General features: G+C 43.7%; 1 protein-coding gene across 2 annotated transcripts in view; it reads right to left on the bottom strand.

The window, feature by feature from the left end:
- Positions 1-377: 377 nt before the first annotated feature.
- grin3ba (glutamate receptor, ionotropic, N-methyl-D-aspartate 3Ba) overlaps positions 378-16,302 on the bottom strand; it is a 141,414-nt gene continuing 125,489 nt past the window's right edge. Inside the window, exons 9-13 of one of the 2 annotated variants that reach the window (XM_033643141.2) lie at positions 14,692-14,843; positions 13,300-13,464; positions 8,826-8,893; positions 5,313-5,533; positions 378-5,186 (exon numbers count right to left, since the gene is read on the bottom strand). In XM_033643141.2, coding sequence (XP_033499032.2) covers positions 4,558-5,186; positions 5,313-5,533; positions 8,826-8,893; positions 13,300-13,464; positions 14,692-14,843 — 1,235 coding nt within the window. In that variant the 3' untranslated portion in view covers positions 378-4,557. Of the gene's footprint in view, positions 5,534-8,825; positions 8,894-13,299; positions 13,465-14,691; positions 14,844-16,302 lie in introns of both variants that reach the window. The other variant, XM_033643140.2, reaches the window with a different exon arrangement.

Raw genomic sequence — 16,302 nt, 5'->3', positions numbered from 1 at the left:
TTTAGCAAGACATTGCTGCATTTCCAGCAGCAATTGTGGCACCAAAACTAGGTGTTTAAAAGACTTCATAGCATTTGCAGCTGTGATTGTGGCACCAAAATTGGGTACTTTTTAGTGAGACATTGCTGCATTTCCAGCAGCAACTGTGGCACCAAAACTGGGTGTTTTTTAATGAGACGTGCCATTTCCAGCAGTGATTGTGGCACCAAATTTGGGTACTTTTCAGCAAGACATGCCATTTACAGTGGCAATTGGGGCACCAAAACTTTAGCGAGACTTTGCTGCATTTCCAGCAGCGAATATGGCATCAAATTTGCGTGCTTTTCAGTGAGACATCTTGCCATTCACAGTGGCAACTGTGGCGGCAAAATTGGGTATTTTTAGTGAGACATTGCTGCATTTCCAGCAGTGATTGTGGCACCAAATTTGCGTGCTTTTCAGCAAGACATCATGCCATTTACAGTGGCAATTGGGGTACCAAAATTGGGTGTGTTTTAGCGTGATTTTGCTGCATTTCCAGCAGCGAATATGGCATCAAATTTGAATGCTTTTCAGTGAAACATCGCAGCATTTCCAGCAGCGATTGCGGCACCAAATTTGCGTGCTTTTCAGCAAGACAATATGCCATTTACAGTGGCAATTGGGCCACCAAAATTGGGTGTGTTTTATTGGGTGTATTGGGTGTCTAGCAAAACATTGCTGCATTTCCAGCAGTGAATATGGCATCAAATTTGCATGCTTTTCAGCGAGACATCATGCCATTTACAGTGGCAATTGGGGCACCAGTTCTGGTACTTTTTAGTGAGACATTGCTGCATTTCCAGCAGTGACTGTGGCACCAAAACTGGGTGCTTTTTAGTGAGACTTTGCAGTATTTCCAACAGCAATTGTGTGGGTGTTTTTTTTTTTGTGAAACATCCAGCATTCCCATCTGTGACTGTGGCTCCACAACCTGGTAATTCAAGCCAAAACATGATCTTTATTTAACCGTAAGTGTTTTTTGTGCCACGTTAACCACAGCACTGTCCAAATGGAAGGTTTCAACACATCAGCTACATAATTATGTAAAATTGTTACATATCCATGTTTGCAGAGACATACAGTGCCAACATTTATTCTAATGATTGGGTTGTATAGAGATGGTGTTGGACTGCTGAATTATTACTAACAGTCTGAAGCAGATGTAGACCACCATCTTTGAAATTATGCCACCCAGACATTAACTGCAGCACTTTGGAAAATGGAAACAGTTTTGAGCACTGACACCCAAATAGCACCTGCATCTCTGACCTGTGTTGCTGCAGCTACTCATGGACACATTAAATGCTAATGTAGTACTACAAGTAATGAAATGGGTCAGCTGGGTTTCCACCCAAAAACTCATTACACAGGAAAGGGCTGTGATTTCAATTAAAGGGGTACTGCAGTGAATTATTATTATTGCACTTCATAAAGTTGGGGTAAAGTCCTGACTTTTTGTCTCTAGTATGTGTCACACTCCAAAAATGCTGGATACATTTCCCCATAGCATCTTTTTATTACAACCAAGCTTTGAAAAAGTTGGAACACTGTGTAAAACGAAAATAAAGAGAAGATATTTAACTTTATTGTTTTTTTGTAAATACACACTCATTCTGAATTTGACGCCTGCAGCATGTTCCAAAACACTTGGGACAAGGGCAACAAAAGACTGGGAGAGTTGTGAATTGCTCATAAAACACCAGTTTGGAACACTCCACAGGTAAACTGGTTAAATGTTGACAGGTTATTATCATGATTGGAAATGAAAGGGGCATTCTCGAAAGGCTGAGTTGTTCACAAGCAAGGATTACGATTCTGGGGAAAACTGTGTGGACAAATAGTCCAACAACGTTTCTCAATGCAGAGATGCAACAAATTTAGGGATCCCACCATCTACAATCCACACTATCATCATCTTCATAGATTCAGAGAATCCTCTCACGTAAGGGGCAAGGCTGAAAACCAACAGTGAACACCTGTGACCTTCGACCTCCCAGACGGCACTACATTAAAAATCGGCAATGTATAAACGCTCTTAGTGCACAAGCTCAGGGACACTTTGGAAACTAGTGTCGCTAAACACAATTTGACACTACATCTCCAAATGCAAGTTAAGACTCTACCATGCAAAGTGAAAGCACTGACGCAAAGTGGAAATGTGTGCCGTGGTCTGACAACTGTTACTGGAAATCCTGGATGTTGTGTCCTCCAGGCTACAAAGTAAAAGGCATGGGGGTGTGTAAGTGCCCGTGGCATCATGGTAACTTGCACATGTGTGAAGGCACCATGGATGCTGAAAGGTACATACAGGTTTTGGAGCAACATATGCTGAGAATAGAGAGTAGGGGAAAAGTCAGCTGGCCACTAAGCTAATTTATACAATGTAAAATGCCATAGGCTTGTGCTAAAAACATTAGCATGTTGTATTTGTGGGGAAAATGTGTCCAGATAAAGACAAGTGTTTGTCTGTGAATGCTGCGACTTATAGTGAAGCTGATTTGTGCACTTGTGTTCAAAATTGTCGGTATTAAGCCATGTTCAATATATGTTTTGGGTGAGTTTTCACTCAGCTAAACCTTACAGCATTTCACAGAAATCCCGCTGCCGACTAGTGTTTTGGAGGTGTAACTGCAGAGTGACACAGACACACCACCGCACAAGTATAAATGCTCACATTTGTGTCGGCTACGTGTGTAGGCTCTGCATAGACCTGACACACGAGTATGACTCCATCCTCAAAGTGGCGGCACTAGACTGGCCTGCCTGCAATTGTGACCGCCCTCCCATTGACAAAGAGTGGCGCAGTATTTCGCCCAAAATACGACAACTGAGACACTGCGCTGCTGAGCAACTGAAGTCATTTATCAAGCACGAATGTGAAAGAACTTCACTTTCAAATCGTCAACAACTAGTGTCCTCAGTTCCCAAACACTTATTCAGGGTTGTTAAAAGGAAAGGTGATGTAACACAGTCGTAAACATGCCCCTGACCCAACTTTTTTGCAAAGTGTTGCAGGCATCAAATTCAGGATGAGCGTATATTTTTTTGTATTTGACTGAATATGTCCAAAAAAAAAAAAAAATCACTGCACTGCATAGATTTATTAACTTTTACACAGTGTTCCAACTTTTGTGAAACCAGGGTTGCAGACTTGATGTGGAGCAGGGTTGAGCCAACTGAACAGCACATTTATGTTCAAGAACAAAGTTCATAGAAAGTCGTATAAGTAACTATGTGTCAGCAGGGGTTACTTTCTCAGACCTGAGGCAAATTTCAGAGCCACAGCAGACATTACACTACTGTTTTCACGAGCTGAGCTATACCACTCGTGACTACTGGAGCTGCCCTTTATGAAAGACTGTTTGTGACTCTGTGTTTTTCCCATAACGACACAAGGTAACAGTGAGGACAAAACAATTTAAATGGCACGGTACTTTGAGTTAACTAAACCTCGCAGCCAAAAAATGGCCTGGAGGTGTGTATTTGGGTCTAAATAGCTCGAATCCATTCCACTACAGACAGTATAACAAACCGTTTTCCATTAATGTGCACTTTCCTGCCTTAATATCCCCTTTTTATGCAGAACCCATCAAATCACAGGGGAAAATTACCATCTCAAAGCGTCTGTTTGGGAAGGGCTCAGTTTGCAAAACACCTTTTTTAGTTTTGACACATTTTACGAGGGTGGGATTTTACTATAAAAATATCCTAAAAATGCGTTTTTGACAGCGGTATTAGTGTTGTAGTGTTGATGGCGGGACAATACACACGAGGATAAAAGGCATCAACACACAAAAGGCTTTTTCCTACTTTATGGGATTTTTAGGTGCATTGATTTGGGGCTTAAACACTCTCTTCACAGTTTCCTTCCTTTGTCATTCACATTTTAGGGACATTATTATTTAAAATATATAGGTTTTTGCATCTGTATCTCTATATTCGTTTGCTGTTTTGTCACATTGGGCTAAATTTGATTCTTCTGTGCTCTTGGCGCTGATGTCTCTATGTGCTTGTAGGCCTCTTTCACCAGTGTAATGGGCCTCTTTTTCATTCAGGTGATATTTGTGTTTGTCAGACAGCTGTGGCTGATGGTTCCTCACCTGAACCACTTGTCTCCTCAGTTGGCACAGTGATTTTAGCATTGTCAGATTACCCATGTTGCCATGGCTAATCCCAGTTTTCTGATCTGGTTCTTGGAAGTATACTGAGATCTTGCTGAAGTCGTATTGGCTTTCATTCCCTCAAGATTACATTGCTTCTTTTATGATTTCATGGATAATGTAGACATTTTACGAGTCCTTGAATCGCAGTTAAAGTTTTTTAGTTGGAATTTTAAGCGAGTGTGGAAACAATTCTGAGTGTGAAAATTATTAGGTTGCAGTAAGTAATGGTGTGAGTTAACATATACTGTCAGTTTTTCAGCAAGCGTCCCCTAAACTTGACCCACTCCAACAATCTTCCCACGGCTATGCAAGCACCAATTTGCTCCTCTACTCATTCCGCAGTCCTACACACCGCGAAGCTTCATCAAGACAATCAAGTCCCACTGCTGCTTACACTTGATTGGTTGGCTTTTGTCCTCTCCAAAGTGTTCAGAGTGCGTGATAGGTTAGCCATCTGTCTGTCCAGGCTAGAAGTGTTCCGCGACTGGACAGTTATGGTTCCAGCACCTGGTTGGACGACTCGACTTCGCTCCAAACTGGTGGAAGTGCGTGATTGGACAGTCCTTTCTCCCGTCGATGTATTAACAGAGCGTAACTGGTTGGCTCTCCCTCTGTCCAAACTGTTAACAGTGTTTAATTGGCTGCTCCTGCCCCCGTGCTCCAGAGTCCCAGGACCGCCTGATTGGTTAGCCCTCCCTGTCTGCTGATTGTTCAGGGTTTGCAGTTGGCTGGTCCTGTCTCTCTCAGGGAGTTTGGGCTGCGTGGAGCTACTTCTGTCTGTGTTAATAGTTTGTATCCTCTGTCTTTCCCTCTCCAGGCTGGTATCCCTGCGTACAAGTCCGCTCCTCTCTCTCTCCAGGCTGCTCTGGATCTCCGCTCTCCTGGCCAGGGCCTCTCTCAGCTGGGTGCGGAAGGTCTCGATCTTCCCCTGCAGGTCCTGGAGCTCCCCCTCCCACAGGCTGGTTTGAGCCGCCCGGCTCCCCAGGGGGGCCAGCATCAAGCCTGAGGAAGCCAGCGCAGAGACAGGGCCCCCGTTAGCATGGAGGCTAATCTGTGGAGGGGAGGCAAGACTCCCCAGGGTGCCCAGCCCCCACCCTCCTAAGCCGAGGCCGGGACGGCCAACCATACCGGGCCTGCCTCGCACCGAGGCGGTGTGTGTGCGCAGGCGGTAGCTGTGAAGGGTCTCCAGGTCAAAGTGCACACGTTTCTCCTTGGGCTCATGGGACGGTGAGGAGTTACAGGTGTCTCCAGCTGTAGTGGAAGCAGGAAGGGATGTGGGAGGGGAGGGGGGAGGAGGGTGATGCTGCTTCCTGTGTAGGGTGCAGTTCTCTGAGATACAAGAGGAGGGGCTAGTGAAAGAGAGGAAGATCACAGCAAAGGGTATACATCCAGTGAGATATACTGTACAGCAGAATGCATGGAAACATTTTCCTAAAAGCAAACACGACATACACCGATCAGCCAAAACATTAATACCACTGGTGGGTGAAGTGAATAACACTGATCACCTTGTTACAGTGCAATGTTCTGCTGAGAAACCTTGGGTCCTGGCATTCATGTGGATGATACCTGATGTGCTCCACCCACTGAACAATAGCACTTGTCGATTGCAGTGGCAAATACTGCTCAGGCGTGACCCGAGAAATGGGACAAAGAGCTCAAGGTGTTGACCTGGCCTCGAAATACCCTAGATCCCAATCTGATCGAACATTTGAGGGACGTGTTGGTACCCCAGAGCTACCCCCAATCCACGCTGGGTCCTTCTTGGTACGGACTTGGCTCTGACCTGTGAAGGCATGGACACAGGACCTCTGGGGGTGTCCTATAGTGTCTGGCACCAATGCGTTGGGTTCAGATCTTTTGGGTCCTGTGGGTTGTGAGGTGGGGTAACAGCATGTCCCACAGATGTTTGATCAGACTGGGATTTGGGGAATTTGGAGGCCAGGTCATGCCTTGAGGTCTCTGTCATGTTCCACAGGTCATTCCTGAGCAGTTTTAGTGGTGTGGCATGGTGCATTGTCCTGCTGGGGGCCAATGCGACTGGGGATTAGTGCTGTCATAAGAGGGTGTACCTGGTCTGCGCTGGTGTTTAGGTGGGTGGAGCGCACACATGGATATCAGAACTCAAGGTTTCCCAACAGAACATTGCATTGTAACAAGATGATCAATGTTGCTCACCTCACCTGTCTGTGGTTTTGTTTCGGCTGATCGATGTATACACTTTTTATATCAGGTGCAGACTATATAGCACTATCTGACTTGATGTTAATACCACTTACTTTGTGTTGATAAGAATATCTGTTCTGTCATGTCTTTTTAAGATCTATCACGAGGCTGTCACTCCAAAAAATGTGTTTTGCTGTCAAGTGATACAAGTGCACAATATCTGCAAGTGTGGCTGTTTCATTCTATCTCTAATACAAATTGGCTTGTTGCAACAAAATACTCTTGACATTTTAAGAAATATGCTTATTGGCCATCTTGCAGAGAGGTAGATGAGAAAGTCGATAACAGCCTGTACACTAAATATTAAGACGTCAGCAGCTGAGAACGGATTAAACAAGCAAGATATAATGTGTTAATTAGAAAGCTTAAGCAGAGCTGGTAGGCAGATTATATTACCTTTCAACAGAGCCAGGCTAGCTGTTTCCCCCCTCTTTCCAGTCTTTATGGTAAGATAAGTTACCCGGCTGGTGGCTGTATATTTACTGTACAGACATGACAATGCAACCTAACTAACTTTCAACAAGAAAGAAACTATTTCTTTAAGAATTTTGGTATATTAGGAGGTTTTTCTTTGAAAGAAGACAGAATGAGGCAGATTTTGTGACATTTGATTCTAGAAAACTCTTAAACAACTTGTTACCAGATATAAATAGTGTAACTTGTATAAATGTAAAAATTCTGAACAAAGTACTGATACATTTGAACTAGCTTATTCTTAGAATTTTTTGTTTGCTCAAAAAATGGGAACATATGAGCAGACATACTGGTTTTAATCTGCCCGTAGGAAGAATGAACGTGCAAGTTTATCCATCCTTGAATTAAAGGTCTACTGTGTAGGATTTAGTGGCATCTAATGGTGAGGTTGCAGATTGCAACCAACTGAAACTTCTCTCATGTGCCAAACATGTAGGAAAACCACAGTGCCCGCCACAAAAATGTGAATGGCTCTATCTTGATCCAGTGTTTGGTTTGTCCATTCTGGACAACTGTTGAGCAACATGGCGGCTCCGTCCAAGAGGACCCTCTTCATTTGTAGATATAAATGGCTCATTCTGAAACCCAGTGCAGACCAATGATTCATGACGAGACAAAACTGTTTTAGAACGTTGCAGAGAAAAGTTGCAGCGGTGTGAACTGGCCATGTGAGCTCGATTTAAGCCGGCTGATGGTGTCACCTGCAACCCAACTGGTCAAATCACTGGCGGCTGGTTTTAGAACATAAAGTATATCACCTGTTTTAGCAGCCAGTCGGCTTGTAGTGAAGTCTGCTGGTCAAATCAAAATAACCTTAGAGGGCATGTTCCCTTGCTGCCTCAGGTACTCTGTCCCCGCTGAGCCCTCTGTTTCACAGTGTGCAGGTGAGGTCATTGCTGCTGTTCGCTGTGTGTGCTTATGCCCACTCACACACACAAACACACACACACACACACACACACACATTCTCATTGACTGATTATTTGGTGCTGGTTGTTTATATCATTGTGGCGTATTTATTGTGAATACAGTCCATCTGATGCTTATTTTGTTTGTTTATTGCTGTTTCATCACTGTAACAAATGCAGCTGTAGCCAGTATCTCACTATCACTATCCTCATTCATACTTTAAGAAGCTACAAATTATATTCAGCCACAAAATAAGCCTGAAAAGCTGGAAATCAGAACAGAAGTACAGAGAGTTGTTGCATAGAGATGATACACCATCTCATCTAGTTGCATTGGTGTGAACCGGCAGGCTTTTAGAACGTTGCAGAGCGGTGAGTTGCAAGTAGCTTGCCGGTTCAACTTGTCTTGTCACTAATATTTGGTCTGAACTGGGCTTAAGGTAACGAAAACATGATTTGTATTTTCAGGTGATTAGAAACTAATGAAAACATCGTTATAAATCTTATGTTCTATCTCTGCCAGTTTATTCCTCTAAATCCTACACACTGGACCTTGCTATTTCCCTGTCTACTTTTCTCTCTTCAGATCATGTCATGTAAAATAGCTTCACTCTGACTTACTCACATGTGTGTATCTCACTCACTTGAGTTGCAATGCTCATCGAAATGCTTGGATTTTATTGGCTGAGTAGCATCAAATGAGATGATTTAATGCATGCAACTGGTCTGTGGGTATCCTGGTCACTAAACCAGTGGTACAAATGCTGCATTGGTTAAAATAGAAACACTGTCAAAATTTAATAATTCTCAATCATTTAGCTGTAATGGGTCTGGGTTGGGATAGGACGGCATCTGGGTCCAGACCCAGACCCATGGACAATCGAGAAGGATGGCAGGTTAACAAGCAGGACGCCTTTCGGTCATTATCCCCCCATATTCCCCCTCTTTGCCCACTGATTATCCTGGATGTTTCAAATGAAACATGACACCAAAACGTGTGAATGCAGATGAAGTCAGTTAGTGACTCCATTACTTTTGGTCGAGGTCGGTCAGCTCCTTCCCGACATCCTCATACGTGGTGTGGAGGGCTCTGTGGATTTTCTGCAAGAAGAGAAAAAAGACAAAATATAAGAACTGCTGATTCGTACAGCCCTGTCTCCTAGAAATTACGTTCATATCCAACTAATTTGACACAGCAAATGCTGGAAATGGGGAAAATTTAATGCCAAGCAAATTACGTTCTCTATTAAGGTAATGAGGAAGTGTTGCTAATGAACGTACCTCACAAGTTGCAAAAATGTTGATACTTAAAGAGTCAGCACAATGTTCACTGATTTGTTCCAAAATCATCTTGCAACACACTGACTACAACATTATTTTTTTTATTATCCATCCATCTATCCATTTTCAACCGCCTATCCGAAGCTGGGTCATGTGGGCAGCAGGCCGAGCAAAGCACCCCAGACGTCCCTCTCCCCAGCAACACTTTCCAGCTCCTCCTGGGGGACCCCAAGGCGTTCCCAGGCCAGACGAGATATGTAATCCCTCCAGCATGTTCTGGGTCTGCCCCAGGGCCTCCTACCAGTTGGACATGCCTAGAACACCTCTAACAGGAGGCACCCAGGAGGCATCCTGATCAGATGCCCGAACCACCTCAACTGACCCCTTTCGACGTGAAGGAGCAGCGGCTCTACTCCAAGCTCTCTCCGGATGTCTGAGCTCCTCACCCTATCCACGACCTTATACTTTCGGTCACTACCCCAAGGCTCATGACCATAGGTGAGCCCTGCGATGTAGATGGACCAGTAAATCGAAAGCTTTGCCTTCCAGCTCAGCTCCCTCTTCACCATTAGGTCCAGCACAGCGCCCGCATCACTGCAGACGCTCTTTCCCTAACCTTAACCGAAGTGCTTCTGTTGCCTAAACCTGATCCAAGGTAGAAGTCTAGACCTGAACCCATGATTCTGGTGTCACTTTGTATGTCCGCCATCCAACCCGAACACCTCCCTGCGAATCCAGCGTGACACATAAATGTAGTGTTTTGTTAACTTGAATAAACATTGTCTCTGAACATAATCCAGGCAGTGATTATGTTGTCACCACAGCATGATCGCGAATGCAATTTAGTGATGGACAAAAGTAATTTCTGGGAGACAGGGTTGGCTTTGTAATGTGAAATTTGTTGTCACTTCATCAGCTCTGAAATAAATCAAGGGGAATAATGACTTGGAATTTCAAAGAGACATTATTCTACCCAGTTGTGCAGAACATCTGTGACAGCCATTCTTCACAAATCCTGCTGTGGTGCTCCTCTGAATAATTTAATTAAGTGATTGTAAATTCAGTGAGAGACAGCGCTTAAAATTTTAACAGAGGTTAAGGTATCAGTTGCTTGAGCTCATTTTGATTTAGGTACCAAAGTGCTTTAGTTAGACTGGAAGAAAAAATCTCCAAACCAGCCTCTTAAGTTGTAAAGTACGACTCTGCTTTAATTCCTCCTGATTTATAAACGTCTTAAGATATCCAAGGGAAAGGGAGACTTTCACTCTGGGTAGGATTATCTTGAGGGACCAACTCAGATGTCATCCTCTCAGATAACGGTGAGGTTTGTGATGAATGCTAAAGGCTGCCCGGGAGTGGTTGCCCTTTTAGAGAGATGCAGCAAACAAATGCGAGCAGTCTTGATATCCATTATTCACTCAAAAATATCGCCACAGGCACCTCATTTGGTAATGGCTAGACTTCCATAAAAAACAAAATATGACCTTTAAATCCCCAATTTGTGGTTCCTTTGGTGTATGTTGTCATAAACACACCAATTCTCCAACAGTGCTTCAGAAAGAAAAAGCTTCTACCAATCTCTTTTATTCCTTTTCTTTGTATCCTCTTCTTCACAAAATAACATATGAATTGCAAGTTCAATAAAATATATTTCAAAATTGTTTTGCACAGGGTAGAAATCAATAGACAGAGCAGACAGAGTTTGAACAATAAGATAAATCAGCTGTCTCAAAGGAGGAAAAAGCGAAACAAACAAAGGCACAGATGCATATTGTGTGCTGGTCATGAACCATTTAATAAAGTGCTGCCTATGGGAACGGTTTAATAACTTTTTACTTAATTAACTAATCAATTTCAAATATTGAGGTAACTTTATAGAGCACAATTAAGTAATTAACTAGCTAATCAACAGTTTTTTTAGTAGTTAATTAGCAATACATTTACCCAGTTGCACTTTAGCTCGGTATAGGTCATGAAACGACTTTTTGATGGTCTCTGTTTCGTCTTGGACACGACTGTATATTTTACTTGGTTCTGTCTAAGTCTGAGACAAAGAGGACTTGTATTTCAAGGCAGATCAAAACCACAGCTGCAGGGATATCACTAAATTGCCTATCAAAGAAGGAGTGTTCATGAAAGAAAGTTAATTTGATTTTAGCTCCGTAGTTGCTTAAAGAAAACAAAGGAAGTTTCATGCATAAAATTCACCTCTGCAATGCTTTTTGATTGTCTCATCAAGACATTTCTCATGGTACACTTGTACATACTGTAAATACACATCTACCGTAAAACTTCAATTAATAGCCCGGGCTACTATTTGCTTAAAACACTGGAATCAACAGGCCTATATTTGGGACAGGTCTTTAAATCCTTTCACACAAAACTGTTGCTCGGCAAAGCTGGGAAATACAACCAAATGATTTATTTAAGCCAGAATGAATATTACTTGTTTAAAAATTAGGCTTCAGATAACACATCAATTATGAATCATTCATTTGATCTAGAGAAAGAGTTACAGCACTGAAGGATTACAGCACCAGGCACACCGACACAACTTTATCCTGTTAAAACAAAACTCACAACTTGGATTCATTTTGTATGAAAAACCCTTTTGATTCTTCTGATCTGAGGAGCATTACGGACTAAAGGAATATGAATAACTTACAGGGTAATCAAGGAATGGACACGTAATTTGAGGTAGCAAACAAACAGCTTTTATGCGTCCGAAGAACGCATAAAAGAAATGAACTGCTTTGCAGCCAGACCAGGCGTCTAATTGAGGGATAGGAGCTGGGTGTTTAATTGAAGTTTTACAGTATTTCAACACAGGTGCGTAGGAGAGGGACGAACAGGACACACTTTGCAGACAAACTCCCGTCCACTGATTTGCAAAAGATATAAATCTATTGCGACTTTTCTGTGACGAGTTTTGCCTGATGAGGGTCTAGTTACCAAAACCTTGAAGTAAATGTATTTCTTTTGCAAGTTAGACAGTGTACGAGACTTTGTCTGCACACATATATACAGTCTGGCAATAAAAGAGGCGAATGAAGACCAATCGTCATTTGTTTTCTGGAGGCGTTTTCATGGAACTCTGGATCTTTTAGATCAGTTAGAGGAGTGCCTGTGGTTTGCATGTACCATATTTTGTTGTAATTGTGTCAGGTAGTGTGGGACTCGCACTGGTTTGATCTTGGGCTGCGTTCAGACTGCAGGCGAATCTGATTCAAATCTGATTCCTTCTCAAATCCGATTTTTGACTTCTAACTGTCCACACTGTTTTTAGCAAGTGTCCAAATCGGATTTGGCTCTGTTCAGACTGGGCAACATTATTGACCAATCTGACAGGTTGCTGTGACAACGACGTCGGAGCGGAGGCGTCATCTAGCGTGTACTGTGTGAAGTCTTAAAAGGAGCTGTTCAGACTCAGACACATCTGTCCAAATGCGATTTGAAACTACCTCCCAAAGGTTGTTTCGATCTGGTTTGCAAAAATCGAATTTCATGTCACTTATGACTGTTCAGACTTCATAAGAGCCATCTGGTTCCAATCTAGATTGGCTAAAAATCAGATTTTGGCTTGCAGTCTGAACAAGGCCTTGGTCTTGTGTCGGTCTCGATAGATTCTGGTCTTGGTCATGACTTGGTATTGGTTTAAATTGTAGTCTTGACTATAACATGGCGGCTAGAGATCAGTGGTCCGATCCCCAGCTCCTCCAGCCCCCATGTCAAAGTATCCTGGAGCAAAATACTGAACCCCAAATTGCTCCCGATGGCAGTGCCATCTGTTTGAGTGTAGTGTGCAGGGTACCTCGTACAGTAGCCTCGTTCACCAGTGTGTAAATGTGTGTGTGAATGGGTAAATGTGACTGGTAGTGTAAAAAGCGCTTCGAGTGGTCGGAAGACTAAAGAGCCGCTGTGCAGGTCCATCCATTTACCATTTAACACTGCATTCATCTTCAAGTTGTTTGTACTAGTGCTCCTCTTGACTGTTATTATATGTGTCCAACAGTAGAGGGCGTAGGGTACCTGCAAAATAAGAGTTAACTCCAGGGGGTAAGGAGGTCTCACCAACAGCAGTGTGCTGGTGTGTGTGAGTCAGTGTGACTGCTCTCATATGTGTGCTCACACACATGTGAGTAATGCGATGATTAGTTTTCTTTTTTTTTGCCTGTGACTGTGTGTGAGAGTGTGTGCGTGTACCTGTGCAGTGGGCTCTTACTCACCTGGCTGGTGTGCAGCCAGTACTGCAGCGTGTGCGTGCGTCGCAGGCGAGGGATAACCAGGTGATAGAAGGTGTGTTCACCTGCCAAGGTCAGCAAGGCTCCACCCACCCCCATGCACAGCAGCACAAACAGGCCTGAAAAATGCTGGATCCCCATCTGTAGAGTCTGAGGGGGCGATGGCGGAAAGCGAAAGGGAGAGACAGGGAGGGAGGGGTTGGGGGAGTGACACAGATTAGTAAAGACTTAAGCCGACACAGAGCAAAATACAGAGATTGATGATTTGTATTTACATAATTACAATTTAGGCCACTTTTTGTGAATAAGCAATTGATATTCTGCTGTTGTGTATCTAGTTTGTCTGCGTAAGCCCATAAGAATAGAAATAAAGAGGAGAGGGCAACAGCGTAAAAGACATGTTTGGAAAGAAAAGGATGCAGTGAAAAGGAAAAGAATAAAGAGCTGAGGGGGAAGCAAAACTGAGAGTAATAGAAAGCAACAGCAGTTAGAAGGGAGACGGTATGAAGACACAACTGTTAATTGAAGAGCAGTTTGTTCCCATTTGGTTCGCCCACATTCCCCCTGACATAATGCCTATCTCTTATGAAGCTTTCATGGGCCCGGAGGAAGTGGAAGAGACAGTGGCGAGCTTTTCGAATACTCTCTAATCACGTCGCCTTTGCCCGGCTCATTCCTGCGTCGCCTCCGATGGCAATTAGCCCCATGCTGACTTGACAAATTCATCAGCGACAACACCGACCTCCTTTTGCTCCCAATCCAGAGGGCGAGATCACACTATCACCCACATTGTTTGAGAGTAGCCCACTCTCTAGGCTTTGGCTGGGATGAATAGTAATAACTTCCTGATGCAGGGTGAAGTTGGGGTTTTCATTTCACTGGAGAAACCTATGACTGTGTAATTGCGTTTGTTGCTATAATATGATTCAACTTTGAAGTGGGATTTAAAAGGGATGGCCAAAGGGAGTTGAATAGCTTCTCTATTCACAAACAAGAGATATAGATACAGACAATGCGCTCTGTCTAGAGATCCCCAGCTCTTTAAAAAAGAGGGAAAAGAAGAGCGGGAGGGGCGAGAACTGAGAGTTCTCTGCTGTAGCACATATAAGACACAAATAAGTATCGACACTCAGACAGTACGTGCCTGTAACTCTGGTTAAGGTCAGTAAATAGGCCTGAGTTTACGTGATTGTATGTCTTTGTCTCTGTGTATACGTTTGTCTCCGTGTGCCCGTCAGCGTATGTGTGCTTAGCTGGCAGGCAATCCTGTCTGCGTCCCAAAGAGAGACTCATTTATAGGAGTACAGCGGCAGAAGGCTTTGCTTTACACACTGTACACGTACACAATACATGAACACACTCCCGCCAATGACTTACCTCAGTGACTGCAAAGACTCGCTTCCCACAGGGCACCACCTTATACCATTTGTCATGTAGCATGTCCATGAAGCCGTCAGACTTGTAGCGACTCACGAACTCTGACACATTGCGGGTTAGAGGAGAGCCCTGGGGCAGGCCTATACCGTAGCCTGAAAGAGGACAGACAGAAACACACACACAGGTGTAAATACATATGCTACTTGTAACAGAATCTGAAAGCCATGCCTGAGGAAAAGACTAGAAACTAGGATCTGACTTGGTGTTGATGCGGAGGAAACCACAGTCAGCCAGTTGTGGTTAGCCAAAGGGCAGATGCCCTCTAGAAAAATTTATTTTATTTAAAACATTTATGGGTTTACAGGCTTCAGTTAGAATTAGAATCAACACTGTGTCCACCTGCTACAGTGCATATGCAGTGCAAATACTCTGTCCTGGTATTTTCCTGCTGTAGCCTATTTGTTTAGAGGGAAACAAAGCACAAAACCACTAAAGCTGATGGAGGTTTCCCTGGTGGCACAGACTACATAGTGTAGTGGATCAAATCCTGGTATTGAGCTGTCTCTTCCTCCGTTTATCTCTTCCATGCTTGCAGCTTGAGAAGCTTCTCACGACAAAAAAGGAGACGTCTCTAATGCCAGGATGAGACAAGAGGACAAATGTTAGCCTGCCGTCTTTTATGATCTGCGAGACTGATTTGGTATCAGGCCAGTGCTGTCTTTATTAAGTGGATCAGGTATTGGCCAGATGTGACCCATCCATATTAAGTACACTTCCTTTGTCATTGTCATAAAAATTCTGTGTTCCCGCTATCAGCTACATTTATTTAGTCACAACAGGCTGCCACCTTCGCAGCAATCCCTGGCCTCATGTACCCTTCTTAAAAAATGAGTCCATGCAGGGAGGTTTCCAAATCTTTAAAGCTGTTAAATAGAGAGCACTGGTATCTGATCGCTACCTTGAGTTGAGGAATTGGAATTGGTTATCTGGAGAAAAGGATGGATTAGAGCACGCCTCTGCTAGGGGTAGACTCCTGGGATCAGTGTCAACATCTGAGGCATTGGAAGCATCACGGAGCACGTGGTAGACGCTGTCACACTACAAGTCTTGTGAGGCATCCTACTCTCAGAGTGCTTTCACACCTGCCCTGTTTGGTTCGGTTCAATCAAACTCAAGTTCCTTTGCCCCCTAAGTGCGGTTCGTTTGGGCAGGTGTGAACTCAGCAATCACACTCAGGTGTGCACCAAAACAACCGGACCTTCTTGAAGAGGTGATCTCTGTCTGGTTACACTCTGGTGCGTTTGTGGTGAGTGTGGTGTTCCGACCTCAAGCTGAACTAACTGCAGTCACATGACACATTGTTTGGGTTAAACATGAGCATGTTTCAGTCCTGGAGGATTATTAATGTGCACCTCCTCCTGTACTGTCTTAATATGCACATTCAGCACATCCAATGCATCAAAACATTGTTTTCTAGTTGGAGCCGCGCCTCGTTTTCAAACTGTATGGTTTGACTAAAATGAACAATGACAGCAATATAGTCCACGATGAGCAGCGCTAAAATCAACCTGCGTAGTTGTCCCTCCATTGTGACAATAGAAAGTGTCACAT

This window comes from Epinephelus lanceolatus, chromosome 15 (assembly GCF_041903045.1).
Source record: "Epinephelus lanceolatus isolate andai-2023 chromosome 15, ASM4190304v1, whole genome shotgun sequence".
NCBI lineage: Eukaryota > Metazoa > Chordata > Actinopteri > Perciformes > Serranidae > Epinephelus > Epinephelus lanceolatus.
The sequence above is the reverse complement of the archived record's forward strand: the minus strand, read 5'-3'. Positions and strand labels throughout refer to the sequence as shown.